The following is a 14,838-nucleotide window of genomic DNA, read 5'->3' as shown; positions in this document are numbered from 1 at the left end:
CTGTGTCAAATTCCTGCTGTTGGTTACTGCCGGGGCCTCCAGGTGAGGCTGGGGCGAGGGGTGGGGCAGGTCCTTTTCCTTCCCGCCCATGGGCCCAGGCACCTGGGGCTGCTCCCACTGCAGACAGAGTCACCCTCAGAGGTAGAGGAGAGAATGTGGATGGGACTTCGGTGCCTCAGGGTTGGACTCCACCTTCTTGCAACCCCCACTTCTGGGCAGCCGCCTCCCATCCCTCCTCCTCAGTCTGTGGATCTCAAGGCTTGGTGTGTATGTAACACACGCACGTGCACACACACGCACACCATCGCTGTCCTTCACGTACTCAGCATTACCAGTGGTTGAGGCCAAATTCAGAGCATTCTAGAATCATATTTGCAATCTCCATTCTCATCATTGGGGAGACTGAGTCTCTGAGTCGGGCTCCTGGCTTTGTCACCGAAGGCTGGATCTGAACCCAGGATGTCAGCAGCTGCTCTCAACCCCCCACCTCTGTGCGCAAGAGTATTTCCCCTCTCTCTGCCTCTCTAGGGCTGTGCACCTGCTCCACATCTACCTGCTGGGGGATGGGGGGTGGGGAGAATCATAGGACAGCCCCCAACCCGGTTCTCTCCTAGTCCTCACTCCAGAGTGGGGACTTCCCATCAGTCTTTATCCTGGAGAACCTGGCTGCCCCCAGTGACTCTGGCTCAGTCTCCCACATACAGAAGCAAGAGTGAGGGGCAGGGGTGGGTCACAGTTAGTCGGGGTCCCCAGGGCAAGGACCAGCTTCTACCCTCTGTGCCTCTCGCTCCTGTCATTCTGGGGTTCTCTGGGGCCCTTGGGGTGACTGGGGAGGGGAGCCATGGGAGAGTCCTGGCACTATAACCCGCACACACAATAAAAGACAGTATCACCATTGCTGGAGATCACCCACCTGAAGTTCTCAAATTTGGGGTAGGGCTGGAGGCTGCTGGTCTGGGAAACTCCAGAATAAACAACACAGCTGCCTTGAGACTTGGGGGCAAGGGTGGTGGCTGAAGTTAAAGCTGAAGACCTCACCGAAATGTGGGTGTCACTTGTTTTCCTCCGTTGGCTCCCCAGACCCACCTGGGCAGGAATCCCAGGATTATTTTAGTGAAAAACCTTACAGCACCCTCTTCCAACTGCCCACCCCCTTCCCTTTTTTATTCCCTTACTCATTCGAGATATTGGTTGTCCTGCTGCTGTGTGCCAGGCACTGTCCCAGGCACAGGGACACAAAGGCTGAATCAGGCTACCTGCCTTCTTGAAACCCTTCTTGTATGGGATGGGGACTCTGAGGCCCAGAGAGGCTGAGTGAGTGGCCCAAGGTCACGCAGCCCCTGGGGCACAGCCGGCTGGAAAGGGGGGTGGGGTGCTGGCTGGTTCAGGGAACTTGGGGGCTTTCTAGAGGCCCCCCCCTACTGTGCACCCTCCAAGGCGCTACTGAAATTGGAGGACCGGACGGTCCCTTGTGCAGCTCGGTAGGGGAGCGGGGGGCGGTCAGGAGGAGGGCAGGGGAGCGGAGGGGGAGCGCAGGGGTGCGGTATTTCCAGCCTCCGTGACTCACTGATTCCACCGGCTATTTGCAGCCCCGACACTCACCACACTCATAGGCGCGGGGCTGGGGGGAGGGGCCGGTCCAGCTCGCCCCCCACCCCGCCCCCCACCAGAGGTCAAGCTCACCTTGGCGTCCCGACCTTAGCAAAGCCCCTCTCGGCCGGGATGGGGAGCTGGGCCGTGGGCAGCCCGAGCTGAGAAAGGGGGCAGCTTCCCAAATGGCCAGTGGGGGTGAACACCCCCCAGTCCCTACCAGATCCACCCCCCCCCAAGACCGCAATTTGGGGAGATGAGGGCTGCGCAGGGGACCCAGCGGGAGCTGGGGACCGGGCACGTCCAGTCTGAGGGAGCCCTTGTCTGCCACTCCGGCCAAGGTGACCCCGCAGAAGGGGAGGGCGGGGAGGTGGGGCCCGCCGCCGGTCCTTCGTCGGCTCCGCCCCCGGGGCGCCAGGGCTGGCTGCGGTGCTGTCTCCCCCACCCCACCCGGTTCCAGGCTAAACATAGGTCTGGCTGCTGGCCCTCTCCCCGCCCCCACCCGGTGGGGAGTAATTCTAGCAGCCCCATTCATTGAGCGCCTAGGGTGTGCCAGGCACACTGCTCACCCCCACAACAACCCCACCGGGTAGGTATTATTATTATTGTTGTACCGTCCTGAGAAGGAGTTTCAGAGAGGTCAGGCAACTGGCCGAAGGTCACCCAGCTTGGAAGTGGCACGTTTGAATCGCTTGTTTGAATCGCTGCTGTAGCTCTGGAAAGTCCGCTGCTGGGTCAACCAGATCAGTCCCCACCACCAAGGGGCAGAGGCAGCTCCCCTCCCCCCACCCTGGCAGCCTCCACAGGGAAAGAGGACACCTACATTTTCTAGCTTTTGGAGTGGACAAGAGATCGGGGAAATTGAAAAAACGCATCCCTCTGGGGCTGAAGACCTCTGGAAAAGTCCAGGTTACATAGTGCCGGTGACCCTGAGTGGCACAGAGGACCTAGAATGTACTCTCACTTTTAAAGGCCTAGCCCAGGCGAAAGGCCACCTCCTCCAGAAAGCCCTCCAGAGCTACCAGCTCAAGAGTCACAGACAGAGCACAAAGAGTCCCAGGCTGGCGGTGTATAGACCCCTTTCCCAAATCCTGTCTTCAAAAGGAATTCAAACTCAGATGAAAGCAGCACATGCCTGGGGGTGAGGAGACAGAATCTGGGTCCCCACCCACTATGTTGGCCAGCCCCGACCTCTCAGGGAGTCAGTCCAAACTCCTCATGATATGATGGGGAGACCCAGGCCCAGAGAAAGGTAGGGCCCTGCCCAAGGTCACACAGCAAGTCAGTGGCCGAGGTGAGATGAGGATCCCAGACCTCCGGAACCTCAGGCCAGGGATCCTCCCTCAGACTAACCCCCCCATCCTCCTTGCCCCACAACACACACATCTGCTCCCTGGTCTCAGATACCAGTTCTGCATGCCAGAGGTGCCTTGTTCTTTCCCTCTGGCTCCCAAGCTTGGCATGGGCCAGGAGGTAAGAAAATGTCTGTAGGATTAAAATAATAACAAAACAAGCCTCAGTGAAGAACCGAGGGCCAGTCACAGACCCTGGAGCCAGATCACCTGGGTTCAGATCTTGACTCTGCTGCTTCTGAACTAGGTGATCTTGAGCAAGTAACTTAACCTCTCCGTGCCACAGATAGGATCTACCTGCTGGGGTTGTTTTGTGCATTCAGTGAGTTAACGCACATAAAGTGCTTGGCTCATGGTAGCTGACCACAGCTCACTGTGCCATGCACTGAAAATGTCCAAGAGGGCTCAGCTACTCTTATTTCATTTAAATGTGGATCCTGACATCCCCAGCTGCACCCACACTGCCCCTGGCCCCATCAAGACCTCGACTTGAGCTGAAGGGGTTAAGGAGCCACCCCTGGTACCTGGAAAAGTAGGTGAAGGCAGAGTTTGAAGGTTCCCTGTCCCTCTTGGAAGACCCTTTCTGGGCCCTGGGTGTGGAGGTGGGGGAGAAAAGCCCCTGGAAGCCTTGGTTCCCTCATCCATAAACAAAGATCAGGTACCACCCTCCCAGAGCTGCTATGAGGAACTAAAGAGAGACAGCTGGTGTTTAGTATAAGCTCAATAAATACTAAGCCGTTGTTAAAATAGTTGTGGATTTCCAAACAAGGAAGACCAAGGTCCCACCCACCCAGGCCCTGCCCTTAAACAAGAGAGGGTCCCGGGGGACAAGGTGAGTTCAGTCTGCTGGACCGGTGCCTGAGACAGGAGACTCTCTTTAGGCAGGAGACAGGGTGTTTTTCACAGTGAGAACAGCTGGGCCACCCCACAGCTGGCCTGGGGCTCCTTGTCATGTGAGCAGCCAGCCAAAGCCAATCCCAAGCTCTGAGGCCCTCTGGGAACTGGATCCAGGGACAGCCTTCTGTGGGAGTCTGGGGATCCTTTGAAGGGGGTCATTTGGGGTGCCTCCCTGAAGTGTATGTGCATTAATTCACAAAGCAGGGCTGCTGGTGCCAGGGAGCCAGAGAGAAGGCAGGACTGCTAGTCTGCTTGCTCTGCCCTTCCTCTTTCCTTCCTTCCTTCTCACACATTTCTTGACCACCTACTATGGACCAGGTGCTGTAAGGCACTGGGGACCCAGTCCTGAGTTAAGCACGGCTGCCAACCTAGAAACACGTTCACTTATTCACACTTTCACTCACTGGTTCAATAAAGTCATTCATTGATTGATTGATCATTCCCTTAACAAATTTTCAGTAAGTCCCTGTAGTGTGGTTGGTAGATAAAAAGCTCTGAGGTCAAACTATCCTCCGTTTCAACTGTGGTTCTACCACTTACTAGTTGCGTGACCTTCGGCTGGTCGCTAAACCTACCTGAGCCTCAGTTTCCTCATCTCTAAAATGGGTTGGTGCCTTACAGTGTTGTGGTGAAGACTAACTGAGTCATTTTTTTGAGAGGGCTTACCATGGTGCCTGGCATGTGGAAAGCAATCATAGCAAATGTTTGCTGTTTTCATCATTATTTAGTTTCACAGAACGTTTGGTTTCTGGAACAGTCTTTCCTCTCCCTCTGTCTCTCCCTCCTCACAGCCCTCAGCCCTACTCTCTTATGGCTTTTTCTTACCTCTCAGACTGCACCTATCTCTACTTCTCCTTTTTCTTATCTTTGTTTAAGGATAACTTAAAAAAACAGAAAGTGAAATCATAACTCTCATGCATAAATAAAATGAATACATGTTAAGGGGTTTCTATTATTATTGTTGAGATAAAATTCGTATAACATAAAATTAACCATTTTAAAATGTACACTCAATGGCAGTTAGTGCATTCACAATGCTGTACCATCATCACCCTTATCTTGTTCCAGAACATTTCGGCACCCTCAGAGGAAACCCTGGACCCATTAATCAATCACTCTCCATTTCCCTGCCCCACCCCACACCCCCAGCTACTGGCAAACACTAGTCTGCTTTCTGTCTCTCTGGGTTTAATTTTTCTGGATACTTTATATCAATGAAGTCATATAAATGTGACCTTTTGTGTCTGACTTCTCTCACTTAGCATAACATTTTTGGGGCTGGTACGTGGCTCACTCGGGAGAGTGTGGTGCTGATAACACCAAGGCCACGGGTTCAGATCCCATATAGGGATGGCCAGTTAACTCATTGGGTGAGCATGGTGCTGACAACACCAAGTCAAGGGTTAAGATCCCCTTACCAGTCATCTTTAGAAAAAAAAAAAAAAAGACTTAGCATTAACATTTTTGCAATTTATCCACATTGTAGCATGTACCAGTACTTCATTCCTTTTTAAGGCTGAGTAATATTCCATTGTACGGATATACCACAGTTTGTCTATCATGTCATCTGTTCATGGACATTTGGGTTGTTTCCACCCTATGGTTATTGTGAATAGTGCTGCTATTAACATTCATGTACATGTTTTTGTGTTGCTTTGCCCCCCATGGATTTGTCACCCATCTTCCCCTGGGTGACGGAACTGCAAAGGATTACTCAAAGCCCATCTCTTCTGAGCAGTGAGAAGCCCCAAAGTGGTTAACTTCCCAGAACCCTCAAGTGAGAGGCATTCCTTCCATTTGGGAAATTAACCCTGAATTGGGGTTCCCTTTCTGTATTTATCCTCCAGCCCAGGAAGTTACAGCAAGAGACATAGGTGGGGTTACAGTTTAACAATATAGGCTGGTAACCTTTAGTGAAACAAGCCAGATGACATTCCAGAAGGCAGGAAGAGACATAGGTGGGCTTAAAGTTTTAACAAGTTTAACAATAGAAGCTGGTAACATTCAGTAAAAACAAGTCAGATGACATTCCATTAAGGCAAATAAGTGGTCCACCAAAAAAAGCTTGATCTTAGCAAACATTCCCTTTTTACAGCAATTTCCCAATATCTTTACATATCAATCAGTAACCTGTCTGTCTCTGAGCCAGCAACCTTGCTGTGTTACAATTCTTTATCTTACAACAAAGACTCAATAGCCTGGGGAAATTTTCGTGTTTTTTGTAAGGTCAATATTTGAAACTGCAAGGCTTTGGAAAACCAGGCCCTGTGAAGTACATATGCTTTATGCATCCTCTACATTTTTGTGCAGACATATGTTTCACTTCTCTTGGGTGCATACCTAGGAGTGGAATTCCTGGGTCATATAGTAACTGTGTTTGTTTGAGGAACTACCAGACTAGTTTCCAAAGTGACTGTACCATTTTACATTCCCACTGAAGATCTTACTTAAGTCATGATTAAATAAGGGAACCGGTAAGATGTTACAACCAGCTCAAAGGAGAAGTCAAAAAACAGACCTATAAGGGCACTTCCAACAGTTCGTGGAAAAATGGAATCAAAAAAGAATATGAATCCTTCCATGAACTTTTTGAAGACCCCTCATATTTGTAGATCGGTGGATGTCAAAATGAATATACAAACGGAGGCAAAACTGGCTTCCTCCGAGGTGAGGGAGAAGCCACGACAGTCCTAGAAGACAGAGCATAGCCCGCTTATCTGTAGGCAAGACACATGTGGCGTTCCTATCAGTTCTTTACGATGTACAGAGTTGTAAAATAGCTCACGGGCAACAAAGGTGCACAGCCCCCAGAGAATCAGACAAGGCATAGACGGCGTTGGAGATGCCCAGGATACTTTTTGTTTATTCCAAATTTTCTTAAGCCTCCCCAACCTTGTGCTTGCTGGCCTGGTCTCACACATGCCTTCCCTGAGTGGTTTCAGTCACAATGGCTCCCCCCCCACCAGCCTCAGCCTCTGACCCGAGCTCCAATTGGGAATGAACTGGTTAGAGCGTGGCTGATAACACCAAGGTCAAGGGTTCAGATCCCCGTACTGGCCAGCTGCCAGAAAATAAATAAATAAAATAAAGTATTAAATTTAAAAAAGGGAATGAGTCATCACCTGCCAGCACCCCGCTCTCATGTCCCACAAGACCCTCATACACACATGTCCCCTCCTGAACCTGCCATCTCTCCATGTCCCCACTCTCTCCTCCGTGTGTGTGTTCATCACAGTGAGGGCTCCACTCATCCACTCAGTTGGTGTGTTAGTCCATTTCTGTTGCTTGTAACAAAATACCTGGAACTGAGTAATTTGCAAGGAAACAAAATTTATCGCCTATAGTTTCAGGACTAGGAAGTCCAAAATCCAGGGAACACATCTGGTGAAGTTCTTGGTGGTGGTGACAGTGACCCAGGGGTTTCACATGGCAGAAAATAGCAGAGCAGAGAGAGAGCCTCTCACGTGCTCTCCTTTTAATGTCCTCAGAACCACGCCCATGACCACCATTATTAATCCATTCATTAGGGCATGGTCCTCCAAATCTGATCACCTCTTCAAGGCCTCACCTTTCTTTTTTTTTTTTTTTTTTAAAAAGATGACCGGTAAGGGGATCTCAACCCTTGGCTTGGTGTTGTCAGCACCACGCTCAGCCAGTGAGCAAACCGGCCATCCCTATATAGGATCCGAACCCGTGGCCTTGGTGTTATCAGCACCGCACTCTCCCGAGTGAGCCACGGGCCGGCCCAAGGCCTCACCTTTCAATGACTATAATAGAATCCCACCCTCTTAACAGTCATAGTGGGGCTCACGCTACTTATACATAGAACCTGGGGGACACAATTCCGTCCCTGTCAGCTGCTAAGCACTCCCCACACACTGCCAGGCCCTGGGAGACTCTCACTCTTCCTTCACGAACTCATTCAGCACACGTGAACACAGCGCCTACAGCGTACTACAGGCTTCCAAGCCCGGTGTGCAGTCACACTGCCTGGGGCTTGGATTTGGGTGCTGCCTCTTCCCAGCTAGTGACCTTGGGAAAAGTATTAACCTCTCTGTGCCTCAGTTGCTTCAGCTATAAAATGGCAATAAAAATTGTACCCACCTCACCAGAATGGGGTGAGATGAACTAATGTAGCATGTGGTGCATAGAAAAATGTCTGGCTCATAGTAATAATAACTGCCTTTAGTGAGCAAGTGATAAGTGCCTTATTCCTCTAAAGGAATCCTCTCACCAAGACCCCCATGGTTGAATTCTGAAATGTCACCTTAACAGGTACTTGGCTCCAGATGAAAACACTCTTTACTCCAGATGAAAGAGGTGTTAGTTAGAATGGAAGTTTGGTTTCTGAACACATAGACCCACTGGGTTGCTGGCCGTAGGGCTCTGGCCCCATGCCCAGCCGGTCCCCTGCCCTCCCGGCCCAGGCCTGGACCCAGTGTCTTCCTGCCCGGTGATAGGGCGACATCTGCTGGTGATAAGCTAGATGTGCAGTCTAGGCCCCCTTTTCCTTTGCAGCCTTGTCTTTGGGCTCTTCTAGTCCAATGATTATCAGTGGCGGGAGGAGAGGGGAGGGAGACATATCAGCTTTCCTGATGGGACAGATGTCATCCAGATTACACTGTCACCCCCTTTCGAGACCAAACCATTGCTCCCCTCTGCCTGGATTAAGGCTCATCCTCCTTTGCCTCCTCCCCCAACTGCCTACCTTTTGTAGGCAGAAGAGCCAGGGGGATTCTTTCCCTTTTCTTTTTCTTTTTTTTTTTTTTTTTGGCAGCTGGCTGGTACAGGGATGCACGCTCTAACTGACCGAACTAACCTGCTAGGCCCTCGGGGGGATTCTTTCCTTTCTTTCTTTCTTCCTTTCTTTTTTTTTGAAGATGACCTGTAAGGGGATCTTAACCCTTGACTTGGTGTTGTCAGCACCATTTCCGACGGTCCCATCTCAGAATAATATCTAAAGACCTTATCGTGGCCTGCCGGGCCTCACAGGATATGGCTCCTGCTGCTTATCTGATCTCTCTGTTTTGCACGTATGCGTTGCCTCTCTCCTCCAACTGGAAGGTAAGCTCCATTGTGGCTGAGCCTTGTCTGTCTTATTCATTGCTCCATCTGAGTGTCTAGCCCAGAGCCTGGCATACACTGGGTGCCCCAAAATACTTAGTGAATGGATGAATGGATGAATACTCCAGCCGGACTGAATGACTCTGATCCTGCTGCCTGGAATCAGTGGAGGCAGCCCTCCCCACTTGCTGCCTCCCCTTTGTATAGCTCACTCATTTGTCAGATCTCAGTTTAGGTGTCACTTCCTGCAGGAAGACCTCCCTGATCTCCTCTCCCCAAAGTGCTGGGTGCCCTCCTTGGTGGCCCAATATCTTTTTTTTTTCTTTTTTTACAGCTGACTGGTATAGCTGGTAAGGGGATCCAAACCCTCGATCTTGGTGTTATCATCATCATGCTCTAACCAAGTGAGCTATCCGGCCAGGACCCCGTCCCCCCCTGCACCCCCAGCATCATTCCGGTTGCTATGACTGTTGCACTTGTCAGAACCTATGGCAATAGTCTCCTTCCTTTCTTGTCTCCCCCACCAGGCTGTGAGCTCTTTGAGGAGAGGGTTATATCTATTTTCTCTGGATCCTTTCTGCTTAGAAGAGACCGTGTCAGGATGAGAGGCTGTATGCCCTACATGCAGGATCAAGAATTTGGGCACCAGGTTTGCCAGGTTCTACTCTCAACTGTACCAGTCTCTGGGACCTTCAGTGCATTCCTTGACCTCTCTGTGCTTCAGTTCCCTAACCTGTGAAATGGGTACAAAAATAGTGCTTCCCTATACTGCTGCTGTGAGGATGTCCTTGCCCTGACACAGAGTAAATGGTCAGTACGTGTTAGTTGCTAGTGTTTGTTGAAACCTAGTAAAATAGTCATTGAATCAATACATGAGCAATTTTTATCTGGGAGTTTTGAGACACTCACTTTCTCAGGTTGTTTAGGGTTTCTTTCTTTTTTTATTTTTGGCAGCTGGCTGGTATGGGGATCCAAACGCTTGACCTTGGTGTTATGACACCATGTTCTAAACAACTGGACTAACTGGCCAGCCTGTGTTTAGGCTGTCACACAGTGCTGTGAATCTCTTAGACTCACACACACCCTCACACCCACACCAGTGACCCCACTCCTGCTAGGGAGCACTGCCCTCCTTTTGAGAAACCAGTTTCCCCTTATTCCCCATCTCAGATTGCCAGGTCCCACCTGACTGCCTTCTGGGTTGGAGTCTTGCAGCCAGCCTCCCTGCCATGCTCTCAAGTCTCCCCATCTGGTGTCTCGTGGCCTCCCAGTGACCTACATACTTGCATCTGAGCCAATATTACAGCCACCAACACATTCCCCTGCCCATCATGCTGAGGCATCCTGACCGCCCATCTGGTCTGCTGTGGAATAAGATGCCAGCAGGTGCCTCTGGGGAGGGTGGATTCCCACAGAGCTGGCTCCTTCTCATCTTTTAGATCGTACTCTAATTGTTGCCTGCTAGAAGAGACCTTTCCCAAGCACCCTCACCCTTCTCCATCCTCGAGTCTTATTTTAGTTCCTGCACAGCCCTCACCATTGTTTAAAATAATTTTATTTATTTGGTTACTTGTTTAACCCTTCTCCCCTCTCCTGTCTCCAAACTTAAGTTCTAAGAAGACGATGGGATTTTCTCTAGCATTTTGCAGAGCCTGGCAGGTAGAGGACGCTCCATTAGTGTTTGCAATATGAATGAATTTGTCTCTTTCCACGTAGAGGTGCTTCATCCTGTCTCTGCTGAGAGGATAGCAGAGCTAGGGAGGGAAGAGGCGTGCACTTGATGGCTGTTTCAGCTGTCTTTGAGTGGATCTAATGTTCTTTCCTTGATTCAGGCACAAAAGACGCCTCCTTGGCTGGGGAAGAGAAGGCAAGCCCTGGCACTGTAGCCTCTGGGCATTGGAGCTTGGCTTGCCAATCCTGTCTTCCCATGGCCTGGCCTTTCCAGTTAATTGGCTTTCCCGTAGACGCAGTAAGAGAGGACTTTGAGCGAGCCTTTGACTGTTCCCCAAGTTAAAGACCTCGCAGGCACAGCCTTCAAGGGTTTCCTGTTAGCTTCAGGAACCTCCTGAGGGCAGAGCGAGCTGGCCAGGAAAGAAGCTGGGACCTCAATCCCTCTGCAGGGTGGCAGGGTATCCCTGGCTTGGGCAAGGTGTCCCCTACCCACAGGGGTCTCCTGAGCCAGATGGGGCTGGTTTTCCCCACAAAATAGGATGTAGGTCTTCATTGGTGGGGTGACAGGTCCTTGGCTGGGACTGGGGGCTCGGGAAGGTACCGCGGGTGCTGCCAGGGAGAGCTGTTTCCCACGGGCACAGTCAATAACAAAAGTTAGATGAGCCGTGGGGATGGTTTTCTGTTGGCGGGCCAGCTTTCCACCTAGAGGGAGGAAAAGACCAAATGTTTGTGCTAGCTCAAGCGAGGGACCTTAATTCATTTGTTTGTTCATTTGTTCATTCATTCAGTTGGGTTTAACTGAGTGCTGGTTGCTACACAAAGGTAGGAGGAGAGTGGGGTTTAAGAGCATGGATTTCAGCATCAGAGAGATTGGGTTTAAATCCTGGCTTCTCCATTTATCAGCCATCTACCTTCCAGGAGCACAGAGTCCACCATGTCGGTGCTTCTCAGCTCTACTGTGCACGTGAATTGCCTGGGGATCTTGTTAAAATGCAGAGTCTGGCACAGAGGGTTTGGGGTTGATTATAAGATTCTGCATTTCTTTTTTTTTTTTTCCAAAAGATGTCCAGTAAGGGGATCTTAACCCTTGACTTGGTGTTGTCAGCACCACATTCTCCCGAGTGAGCCACGGGCCGGCCCTAAGAGATTCTGCATTTCTAACAAATTCCCAGGGGATGCCAATTCTGCTGGCCCATGGGCCACACTGTCAGTACAAGTGTTGGTCTTCAGGGGGCACCATTATGCTCTCCCCTTCCCCACATAATCTTGTCCATAGCCTGGGAGAATCCCATCAGTGCCTGGTCCTGTCTGCCCTGGGGATCCCTGCTCCATCTTACTGTTGTACCCCTGGCCCCTGCCCAGCTCAGAGCCCAGCGCAGGATAGAAGAGTGAATGAACCAGTCTGTAGATTTATCAGTGAAGCAAGTGTCAGATCAGATCTGTCTGAATCCAAAGCCAGTGCTCTTAACAAATTAACTTTCCCAATTACTCAAGTAATTCACACATTTGTTCTCTTCACCACGTGCTCTTAACCAGAACTGGGGATCAGAGGAAAGTTTATGTTCTGATAAGCTGGTTAACACGGGGAATAAATGAAATCCACACATGGCTTGAGAATCCTGGCAGCCCTTAAGGAGGTAGGATGTCTGCCCTCGGACCCATGCCTCCCCACCTCCCCCTAGCAGGTCTTTCTGTGGAGCTGATGTGCCCTCTGCCACCTCTTACCGGAGCTGGTCTCCAGGTCTGTCTCAAGGCCTGTGTCTTTGGGGCTGGCTGTCCAGTCCCTGCGGTCTTCTGAGGAGGCCATGCCGCTGTCACTGTGGCTACCCAGCTCTGGCCAGAGGGAAGCGGTCCTTGGCCACCTCTTCAAGGATCTAGCGGCCCCACCCTGGGACTAGACCTTTTATATTTACAGGATAGGGAGTGAATTCCATCAGGAGCCACAGGAACTAGCCTAGGGCAGTTAGGGGATTGCTTTGATCAACAAAGTTATGTCAACAGGATTATTGTTTGGTCCTAGGAGGCAGGCCTCCTACCAAACAGACAACTATTCTTCCAACTCTAGCTGCTTCCGGACTCTGGATAGGCCTCAGGAACCTTCTCATCCATGCCTCAGAGTCTTAACCTGTCATTATCTGGCTGCTTTATCAGCTTTTCTCCCCCCCCTTATCTAAGAACTATATGTAATACTGTTACTTAACATGTCCTTTGAGTCAACCAACTGTTTTTACTGAAAAAGAAATACTTTCAAAGGAAAGTTGGGAGCTGGCCAGTTAGCTCAATCAATTAGAGTGCAGTGTTATAATATCAAGGTCAAGGGCTTGGATCCCCATTCCTGCCAGCCACCAAAAACAAGCTGGTATTGCTACTGCGATTGCTTTTGTCCACATATCCTGGCTCCCCAGGGCAGGACTTCAATCTTCCCCTGCCTTTCTGTCTTGGAGCTGACCATAAAGAAATTCAAAGGGGGCTAGATGCTTAGCTCAGTTGGTTAGAGCATGGTGCTGATACCACCAAGGTCCACGGTTCTATCCCTGTACTGGCCAGCTGGGGACAAAAAAAAAATCAGAAGGTGTTCCGCCCCCTACCTGGAAAGGAAGAATGCTGCACAGAGAAGCCAAGAAGAATCCAAACCAACAGGCCTTGCTGGGTTTCCCCGCTCAGTCTATTAGCTTTGTGTCTTACCCTTTTTGTGCAGTCACTTTTCTACATGTTTGTGCATGCTTCAGTTCTTTCTACGTAATGAAACTTCCGTGAAAACCCAAAAGGACAGGGTTCAGAGAGCTTTTGGACAGCCCAAGACGTGGAGGTTCTTGGAGGGCGGCATGCCCGGGGAGGGCATGGAAGCTCTGTGCCCCTTCTAGACCTCACCCCGTGCATTACTTCATCTGTATCCTTTGCAATATCCTTTATAATAAATGAGTAAATGTGTTTCCCTGACTTCTATGAGCTGCTCTAATGAATTAATAGAACCCGATGAGGGGGTTGTGGGAACCCTCCTGATTCATAAACAGTCGGTCAGAAGTTCCAGAAGCCTGGACCTGTGACTGGCATCTGAAGTGGGGGCAGTCTTGGGGACTGAGCCCTTAACTCGTGGGATCTGATGCTACCTCTGGGTAGCCTGTGTCTGAATTGAACTGGAGGACATTCAGCTGGTGTCTGCTGCAGAATTGCTTGGTGTGGGGGAAAAACCCTCACACATGTGATTGCAGGAGTCCTCTGTGTTGATTGTTGCTAAGACCATTGGAAAAACACTTGGCTCTCGTTTTCTTTCCCACTCAGCTACATGAAATGGAAAAGTATCACTTACATATATAAAAGGTAACCATGCACAGTAGGTAGAATAATGGTCCCACCAAAGATGTGAACCCCCTAAACCCCAGAACCTGTGAATATGTTGCAGTAGTCCCCCCTTATCTGCAGGTGATATATACTAAGACCTCCAGTGGGTGCTGAGCCCTGTGAGTATGCTCTGCTTATACCTATGCATACATGCCTGTGATAAGGTTTAATTTATAAATTAGGCACAATAAGAGATTAACAACAATAACTAATAATAAAATAGAACAACTAAGTAAAATAAGGATTACTTGGGCTGGCCAGATATAATCAGTAGAGTGTGATGGCAATAATGCCAGGGTCAAGGGTTTGGATCCCTGTACCAGTGGGAAGGAAGGAAGGAAGGAAGGAAGAGAGGGGAAGAGAAAAGAAAAGAAAAGAAAAAGAAAAAAATAAGGGTTACTTGAAAACAGCGCTGAGATACCACAACAGTCCATCTGATAACCAAGACAACTACTAATGGGCAGGTTGCATAGATAGCGTGGATCTGCTGGACAAAGGGAGCGGGACAGCACAAGATTTTATCACACTACTCAGAACAGGGCACAATTTAAAACTTATGAATTGTTTATTTCTGGAATTTTTCATTTAATATTTTCAGACTGTGGTAACTGAAACCGTAGAAAGCAAAACCGTAGATAAGATGGCAGGGGCACCTTACACGGCCAAAGGGACTTTGCAGATGTGATTAAAGGTATGGACTTTGAGATAAGGAGATTATCCTGGATTATGTGGGGGAGCTTAATCTAATCATATGGGTCCTTAAAATCGGAGAAACTTTCCTGGCTGGATTAGAAAGAGATGTGCTGATGGAAGGCCAGAGAGACGTGAACTGAGAAGGACTCAGCCTGCCATTGCTGGCTCTGGAGATGGAGGAAGGGCTCCTGAACTGAGGAATGCAGGTGGCCTCCAGAAGCTGGAAAAG

General features: G+C 49.9%; 1 protein-coding gene across 1 annotated transcript; it reads right to left on the bottom strand.

Annotated features, from left to right (window-relative positions):
- Positions 1–10,848: 10,848 nt before the first annotated feature.
- SRARP (steroid receptor associated and regulated protein) lies at positions 10,849–12,381 on the bottom strand. Its single transcript, XM_063104042.1, has 2 exons — positions 12,300–12,381; positions 10,849–11,276 (listed from the first exon to the last, which is right to left on the bottom strand). The coding sequence occupies exons 1-2, from the start codon at positions 12,379–12,381 to the stop codon at positions 10,849–10,851; spliced, it is 510 nt and encodes a 169-aa protein (XP_062960112.1).
- Between the last annotated feature and the right edge of the window lie 2,457 nt (positions 12,382–14,838).

The sequence above is a fragment of the Cynocephalus volans genome, chromosome 8, assembly GCF_027409185.1.
Source record: "Cynocephalus volans isolate mCynVol1 chromosome 8, mCynVol1.pri, whole genome shotgun sequence".
In the NCBI taxonomy this organism is placed as follows: domain Eukaryota; kingdom Metazoa; phylum Chordata; class Mammalia; order Dermoptera; family Cynocephalidae; genus Cynocephalus; species Cynocephalus volans.
This window is presented reverse-complemented; position numbering and strand designations above follow the sequence as displayed.